The 8,881-nt window shown below is 41.8% G+C and overlaps 1 protein-coding gene across 1 annotated transcript; it reads right to left on the bottom strand.

The window, feature by feature from the left end:
- Positions 1–3,724: 3,724 nt before the first annotated feature.
- LOC143977168 (uncharacterized) lies at positions 3,725–7,550 on the bottom strand. Its single transcript, XM_077478752.1, has 4 exons — positions 7,017–7,550; positions 6,747–6,909; positions 6,507–6,648; positions 3,725–6,214 (listed from the first exon to the last, which is right to left on the bottom strand). The coding sequence occupies exons 1-4, from the start codon at positions 7,240–7,242 to the stop codon at positions 5,630–5,632; spliced, it is 1,116 nt and encodes a 371-aa protein (XP_077334878.1). The 5' UTR covers positions 7,243–7,550; the 3' UTR covers positions 3,725–5,629.
- Between the last annotated feature and the right edge of the window lie 1,331 nt (positions 7,551–8,881).

Genomic DNA, 8,881 nt, shown 5'->3' with positions numbered 1-8,881 from the left:
GGCGCACTGTATCTGGTGACAGGCTGCTGGTGGCAAGTGGCACACTGTATCTGGTGGCATGCTGATGGCAAGTGGCACATTGTATCTGGTGGCAAGTGGCACACTGTATCTGGTGGCAGGCTGCGGGTGGCATCTGGCAGCAGGCAATGGTGGCAAGCGACACACTGCATCTGGTGGGAAGTGACAAGCTCAGGTTCCCACTGATAATGCATCATGGTGAGTTGAACTATTTCACTATATATTACAATGTAGTAATAGAAATAATGGAATTTGATCATCCCGATGCCATATCAAGCATAGCGTCAGGATGATTTTAAGTGCTAAGTGCCATTTGCCTGAAAAATCACCCCCCGCCACCTATTTCCCCATCAACCCGAGACTACATCCCCCCTCTTTTTTTTTTTTGGGAAGGGGGGGATCTCCCTGAATGGCAGTTTGGAAATGTGGTCTCCTATGTTGCTGCTGTTGAGAGACCGCATAGCAGGTGGTATTGGGGGTGTTCCTGCTGCTCAAAGGCTGCACGGCCGATATTACTGGTGAAAGTATATTTAATTTGTTTTAGCAAAACATTTTTGCATTTTCATTTTGTTTCCGTAAAAAAGGCCCACCAAAATCCTCAGCACCAGGCCCATGATGCTGTTAATCTGGCCCTGTGTACAACCCTGTATACTGTACACCTATACCAGTCCTTAAAAGGACCTTTGTGGACCTAGTAGTATCTAGCTAATAGCTAGTGAATTGCAGACTGTCCCTGCTCCAAAAACCAAACTGTCCCTCCCTACACTGAGAAACGACAGCTGCAGAATCGGTCAGGACTCAGCTCAGCAGCACAGCTGTGAAGTATAATATGCTTTCTATATTTGAAAGAAAATATATTATATGTGTACAACCCTATATACTGTACACCTATACCAGTCCTTAAAGGGACCTTTGTGGACCTAGTAGCTAGTGAATTGCAGACTGTCCCTGCTCCAAACACCAAACTGTCCCTCAGTCCCTACACTGATAAAAGACAGCTGCAGAATCAGTCAGCACTCAGCAACACAGCAGTCAGCAGTGCACCAGAATATACTTTCTATATTTGAAAGACAGTATATTATACATGTACAACCCTATATACTGTACACCTATACCAGTCCTTAAAAGGACCTTTGTGGACCTAGTAGCTAGTGATTTGCAGACTCTCCCTGCTCCAAACACCAAACTTCCCTCAGTCACTACACTGATAAAAGACAGCAGAGTGAGTAAGAGATGAAGTAAATTTCAGTTTTGTTTTCTTGTCTTGTTTCTTGCCCTTCTTCCCTTAAGAACATATATGTGTTTGTCAGTAGGGAAAAGAAAAAAAATAAGGGGAAAAGGGGAGGGAAGAGAAAATGTTTTCCTTTTTTTTCCTCCCTACTTCAATACTTTTGACTGGCCTGGTCATAACACCATGTAAATCTTCTGGTTTATCTGACTAACCACAACCCTATTAGGCCCCTTTCACACGGGCGGCTGTTCTGCCGCAGGAATCATGTTTATTTTTTTCTACAAAATTCAAGGCTCCAGGCACAGCGATCAGCTGCGTTTGCACAGTGCGTTTACCAGCGTTTACATGCGTTTACATGCGTTTTTATGCGGTTGCGTTTAACTGCAGTTTTTATTCCCATAGCAACCCTTTTATTTATTTATGTTTTTGTTCCCTGGAATGTACCCATGATGCATTGCAGTCCTCTATATTTAAACCTGTTTCTTTGTTCTCTGGCTGAGTGTGTGTTGGAGTTTTGCAGGAGTGGAGAGGAGTGCTGAGTTTTGTGCCAGTTTTTTTGAAAAATGAATGCAAATATGGGTAGTTTGCTTGCAATGCTCATTTTGCTGATGATGAGGATGAAGAGAAGAAGAGCGATCCAGAGTAGGCGACGTCCTCGTCGTTACTGGGTCCATCCCCTAACGTCTCAGCGCCTATCGATCGGCTACTTTGCCCTCATGTTCGGTGAGCTGAGGACTCATGGGGACAAGTTCCACAATTACACCAGGATGTCGGTGGCATGCTTCGATGAGCTGTTGGGACTTGTTAGAGGACGCCTGACCAGAACCACGACCAATATGCGAAGAAGCATTAGTCCAGAAGAACGGCTGTTACTTACGTTAAGGTAGGTTTTCCATATGTTGAACAAATGCTTAAATTCATGTACATGCAGGCTTAGGCAATATTGGCAATAGTGTGTGTGTATGTATGTATGTATATGTATATGTATATGTGTGTATATATATATATATATATATATATATATATATATATATATATATATATATATATAGATGAATCTATAACCTAATCTATATCACAACAGCGATTTTTCGCACATTACTCCCATTACCATTATTTTTTATCCTTGAAAACTATCTATCGTGCCTTGCACAGTCAGTTTTATTTTTTGCAAATAGGAAACGTCATCAAATTTCAGTAGTTTCTCATTATGTAGGTGAGCTCTGAACACAAAGGCAGAGTTTTGCATTAACAAGCAAGGTACCACCAAATAATATTTTGTACTAGACCAACCCACCACCAGGCTTCCTGTTTGGATGCCAGCACCTACTACCAGAGCCGAGGGATTTATCTTTGGGCTGCAATGTGTTAAAAGTCATCAGCTTATCTAGATGCTGATGTTTATTTGTTACCATGTAGAACTCCATATGTATATTGATTTTTTTTTAAATTTTATTTATTTTACTATATTTTATATTTTCTGAATTGTTATCAATTTTGTATTGCAGATACCTTGCCACTGGTGCCAGTTTCACCTCCCTCCATCATCAATTTCTGATGGGAATTTCCACCGTATCCACCATTGTGCATGATACCTGTTACGTCATCTGGGAAGAACTGAGAACATCAGTCATGCCGGAGCCAACATCCAGTCTGTGGGAGGAAATAGCGGAGGAATTTTGGGAGAAGACCAACTTCCCAAACTGCATTGGGGCATTAGATGGGAAACACATCCGGCTCATCAAGCCTCCAAAATCCGGTTCCCGCTTTTTCAATTATAAGAAATACTTTTCTATTGTGCTTCTGGGACTCAGCGATGCAAATATGAAGTTCATCGCTGTGGATGTTGGAGCGTATGGGAGTTCTGGAGATTCGAGAATTTTCAGAAATTCCGTAATGGGGCGGCGTTTTCAACATGGCGAATTTCAGGTGCCACAGTCAAGGCCTCTCCCTGGTACTACTGGACCAGATCTTCCACTTGTAGTGCTGGGAGATGAGGCATTTGCCTTATCCACGCACCTGCTAAGGCCCTATACCAGGCATGGTCTCACTGCCAGGAGGCAAATTTTTAACTATAGACTCAGCAGAGCTCGAAGAATGGTGGAGTGCGCATTTGGCATTTGCGCTGCCAAATGGCGTGTTTTGATGACAGCCATGCATCTGGAAGTTGAGCATGCCGTCAATGTGGTTCTAGCGAGTTGTGTTCTCCACAATTTTTTGAGGGGTAAGGAGATCGTGGCCACCGAAACCCCTGTTTATGAGGAACCCATAGGTCCTGTTACTGGCACTCGTCCAAGTAATCAGGCCCTACAAGTCCGTGAACATTTCACTGATTATTTTTTCAGTGAAGATGGACAGCTGCCATGGCAATTGGACTATGTATAAATTTTTAACCATTGTTGCATGTTTTTTTCATCACATATTTCAGGTTTTTGTGTCAGTTTTCACGTTTGCCTTAAATAAAGTAGTCGACAATTTTCAACAATTTAAATTGTTTTTATTTCTATCGTTTGCAATGCACAGGGTGTATTTAAAAAATTGAAAAACATTACAAAAACATTGAATGCTTGCAAGTATAGAAAAATGTTTTTTAATTACTTTGGAATATATATATATAAAATCTCCTTTTAGTTTCAAGTATTGAATTTCAAGTGCAACAGATAACGAGTCCACAAAATATCCCCCACTACCCCCCGTAAAAAAAAAAAAAGGTTACAGTATTCCTGCACTGCACAGGGTGTATAAAAAAAATAGAAAAACCTTACAAAAACATTGAATGCTTGCAAGTATAGAAAAATGTTTTTTAATTCCTTTGGAATATATATATATAAAATCTCCTTTTAGTTTCAAGTATTGAATTTCAAGTGCAACAGATAACGAGTCCACAAAATATCCCCCACTACCCCCCGTAAAAAAAAAAAAAGGTTACAGTATTCCTGCACTGCACAGGGTGTATAAAAAAAATAGAAAAACCTTACAAAAACATTGAATGCTTGCAAGTATAGAAAAATGTTTTTTAATTCCTTTGGAATATATATATATAAAATCTCCTTTTAGTTTCAAGTATTGAATTTCAAGTGCAACAGATAACGAGTCCACAAAATATCCCCCACTACCCCCCGTAAAAAAAAAAAAAGGTTACAGTATTCCTGCACTGCACAGGGTGTATAAAAAAAATAGAAAAACCTTACAAAAACATTGAATGCTTGCAAGTATAGAAAAATGTTTTTTAATTCCTTTGGAATATATATATATATATATATATATATATATATAGAGATATATAGAGATATATATATATATATATAGAGAGATATATATATATATATATATAGAGATATATATATATAAAATCTCCTTTTAGTTTAAAGTATTGAATTTCAAGTGCAACAGATAACGAGTCCACAAAATATCCCCCACTACCCCCCGTAAAAAAAAAAAAGGTTACAGTATTCCTGAAGTGCTGTCAGGCCCCTTTCACACAGGGCAGATCAGTAATGATCCGTCCCGTGAAGATCCGCTTGGTCGGCAGGGATTGTTCCATTGTCCCCACTGAGCCGGTGGCAGACAGGGCTGTCCCGGCACACTGTGCCCTGTGAGCTCTCTGTTCTCTTCTATGGGGATCGGAAGAGCACGTACCATCTGTCCGTGTTCATCCAATCCGCTCTGCAGATGGCTAGAAAAATTGGATTTCCCTCCGTCTACAGAATCGGACAATTGCGGTGGCACCCGATATCGTCCGCCTCCGCAACAGTCCGATTCTGCAGACGGAGTAAAAACCTATTCTATCCGTCTGCAGAGCCGATCGGATGGACACAGACAGACAGTCCGTGCTCGTCCGATCACCATAGAGGAGAGTGGAGAGCTGACAGGGCGGTCCCTGCACAGTGTGCGGAGACCGCCCTGTCCGCAGCCGGCTCAGCGGGGACAACGGAGCAATCCCGCTGAGCGAGCGGATCATCACGGGGCAGATCATTACTGATCCGCCCCGTGTGAAAGGGGCCAAAGATGGGCACTGAGTGCGGTAAACAGTTCTGAAATATTTGGCTAGATGGAGAAAGTGCAAAAGATGTCGCCATGTACACTCCACTGTGTAGATGGGGTAATCTCCCACTGGGCCAAGTCTCTCAACCTAAACAATGCTAGCACCCAATCAGAAAGTTCAGGTATTGTGAGAGCAAGTGGGGCCAAGTAGCAACATGTATAAGCTTGGGACAGTGGGAGATTCTTCTGTGCGTACAGTTCAGTGTACATGGAGGAATCTGGGGTTTGTTGTAAACATTAGTTCGTGTAGGTAAAACATTAAGTAGTGTAGGTAAAACATTAAGTAACATTACACAACAAGAAAAATACAACCGTCATATCACTGCCATAGGAATACTATAAGTTTTCATATATTGAATAATTAGGGTTACGCAGGGAAGAATGGCTTGGTTCACTGCCAACATCTATGGGTGATCCTGAATGGGAAGATGAGGGTGAAGACACTGGGTGTGGCTGCACATGCATCCTTTGGTAACCAGGATTAGACGGGTAAGATGTATACAGTGGTGGGGGTCCTACATAAGGGTTAATGGCAGATGTTGTGTCATGGCACTGCTGACTGGGCATTGGTCTACTGAAAGACCCACTAGGTGAATTAAAACCCATAGCCCATGGCTGAAATTTAGGATATGGGCGTTGCTCTTTGCAAGCGGACACAATATACGTTAAATAGGCATGTATATCACCCCTGACCTCAGTGCGCTTATCTGCAGGAATCTCCCTGATTACACAAAGCAACATTCTTAAAAACATAACATCGGGGTCTGAGATGTTGAGGAATTCATCATCTTTTGCCTGGTTTTGTGATTGGTTTCTCATTTCTTCAATGATACGGTTGAAATATTCCTCAAAAGGTGTCTCTTGTTGAGTACGTGTTCGACGGGTGGTAGTAGTAGACCGGACTCTCCTATCTGGATTTGCCTGCAATATTATAATATATAGATTATGCATCTGATACTGAGGTCACACTGAACAGCATATGATGGCTTGCACAAATATTGCAGCACCTGTTTAGAATAGATCACACACAGGTACTTGTTTTGTTGCAAAAACCTGATCTCACTGAAGACCTCCAAAGCCAGAAGAACAAGTCACACCTTGCCCAAAAAAACAAGTCGTTGTTGTTTCTACAACATTTGTGCCAACACCAGCTGCCTTTTCAAAATGTAACGTCTTTTGTGGACAGAAATTGTGACATTTTTAAAATACATACCGCAGGTTCTTGAGTGGATGGATGATATTCTTGGGATGACACTGTTTCTGTGGTTTCTTGACTGGTGTCAGCGTCTCCTGATGGTGATGGCGACGAACTTTCGCGCCTTGCGCTTGCTCTCACAGGGACACTTGACACAGTTCTAGGTAACAATAAAGATTACACGTTTAAAAAAAAAGTGAACATGAATATGCCTTTAATGGTCACAAATCGCTAAGTAAAATAAATGGATATACTTACGTGCGCATCTCAGTGGTGCGCCTCAAAAAAGACAAAGCCTCTGCATGGGGGTTAGGCCTGCGACGAGTTGAGGGTGCTCCGCTTCTCTCCGCAGCCTTCTCTTCGTTGACTTCTTTTTTGTAACGGTCGCGCAGGGACCTCCAACGTGTATAAACCTCCTTTCCTGCAATATATAAAAAAAACATACAATGGCCTGGTCATTAGGGGGTAAAATCTTTACTAGGATGCATGTGTACCCTGCTGCATAGACACAACAAACCTTGCACTCACCTCGGTTATCCTGTTCAGTTGCAGACATCTCGTCCCAGTTCGGTGTGACATATTTGTAGACTTCTTCCCACTTTGCTCTCTTCAGCACTCGGTCTGCATATCCTGGGCATTCTGAGTCCCATAACTCTGGTCGGGCTTGCACCAGTGCGATGATGGCCTCGTGTGAGATGTCTCTTGCCGCCATGCTGTCTTCTCCCCTTTCATCCCTCTCAACTTCCTGTGTCATTTCCCAGGTACACCTGCTGATTAGGATGTGCTTCCGGGTTTTTTTTTTCTTCTTTCACGCTGCTGGCCGCAATTGACACAAAAGACTGCGATTACCTGCGGTTATGTGCTTATAGCTGCGCTACATCGCACCTGGACGCATACAATTCTATTTTTTCTATTCGCACCGAACCGCATGTAACGAAATCGCCGCTAAACGCTGTGTGTGAATGGGGCCATAGGAAAGCATTGTGTGCTTTTAGCTGCGGTAGAAATGAAGAAAATCCGCAGCTAAAAGCACCATTCTATCCGCCCGTGTGAAAGGGGCCTTACACTTCCCGTACATCATATAATGTCAAAAATATTTGTATATTCACATGTACCATCGTTGTAACAGATTTATACCTTGATCTTTTCCACAATTAAAATCGTTTGTAAACAAAAAAAAAAGCAATACCTATGACACTGAAACAAGTGACTCAACTATGCACGAAAACATAGGAAGCGGGGTGAAGAGAAATGGCAGCAGGTACTTGGGAGTGATGAGTCAAAATGTGAAATATTTGTCTGCAGCAGGAGGCAGTTTGTCTTCTAAAGAGCTGGAGAGCGGTACAATAATGAGTGTCTGCAGGCAACAGAGAAGTATGGTGGCGGTTCCTTGCAAGTTTGAGGCTGCGATTTTGCAAATGGAGTTGAAGATTTGGTTAGGATCACTGCTGTCCTCAATACTGAGAAATACAAGCATATACTTATCCATCATGCCAAACCATCAGAGAGGCATGTGATTAGCCCCGAATTTAAAAACTATCCATCTTCAGCAAGAACAAAGTCTTGGAAGTGATGGTTTGTTCATTTACTTTTCATTTTGTTAATTGATATTAACACTTCTATTTCTGAATGCATTCTTAATTTACAGCATTTTTTCACACCTGCCTAATACATTTGCACAGTATTGTGTATACAGTATATATATATATATATATATATATACTGTATACTGTATATATATATATATTTTCAGAGTTGTGTGTGGAATAGGTCAGATTTGGATTTTCTCTCCAGTTTATGTGTCATACCAGTACAAACAAAATAAACATGACAACGTCTAAACATTTGTAATTGCAACAATTTTCTGGGCAAAGTGGTCCATTATTTGACAGATATGCAGGTGTATCAATATGTTTGGCCATGACACATACAGTGCATCCGGAAAGTATTCACAGTACTTCACTTTTTCCACATTTTGTTATCTTACAGCCTTATTCCAAAATGTATTAAATTCATTTTCCTATCTCACGTCAGCACACAATGGGTTAACGCTTCCTCTTAAACCCACAGGACTACCTCTTCCTAGCTAGCCTCCCCCACTGAAGTGTTTTTTTTTTTTGGTCATGCTCCATGCCACCTGTTGATTGCAGTTGGTAAGTACTTTGGTTGCTGCAAGTATATCACACCATCCCCCCAGGTTCAGCCTCACATGGTGTTGGAAGATCCTGCATGTTGGAGATAAACCCACCTGAAACTGGGTGTCCTGGCCGTGGGCAATGTTGCTTAAACAGCACGAATATTCTACAGGTTTGGCATTACTAAGCTCTGCAATGTCACCAATGACCTCACCCTTGGGGCTTTTCCTGTTTTGTATAGGCAGTGTGCCGCACTGC

The sequence above is a fragment of the Lithobates pipiens genome, unplaced genomic scaffold (genome assembly GCF_037356315.1).
Source record: "Lithobates pipiens isolate NorthernLeopardFrog02 unplaced genomic scaffold, aLitPip1_a1.2 Scaffold_1, whole genome shotgun sequence".
NCBI lineage: Eukaryota > Metazoa > Chordata > Amphibia > Anura > Ranidae > Lithobates > Lithobates pipiens.
This window is presented reverse-complemented; position numbering and strand designations above follow the sequence as displayed.

What these genes read in the sequence shown, in the direction of transcription:
- LOC143977168 (XM_077478752.1), bottom strand. Translation starts at nt 7,242, where the DNA reads ATGACACAGGAAGTTGAGAGGGATGAAAGGGGAGAAGACAGCATGGCG. An exon ending in AACTGAACAGGATAACCGAG is followed by an intron (nt 6,910 to 7,016) that starts GTGAGTGCAAGG and finishes TATATATTGCAG; the next exon opens with GAAAGGAGGTTTATACACGT. An exon ending in CGCACCACTGAGATGCGCAC is followed by an intron (nt 6,649 to 6,746) that starts GTAAGTATATCC and finishes ATTGTTACCTAG; the next exon opens with AACTGTGTCAAGTGTCCCTG.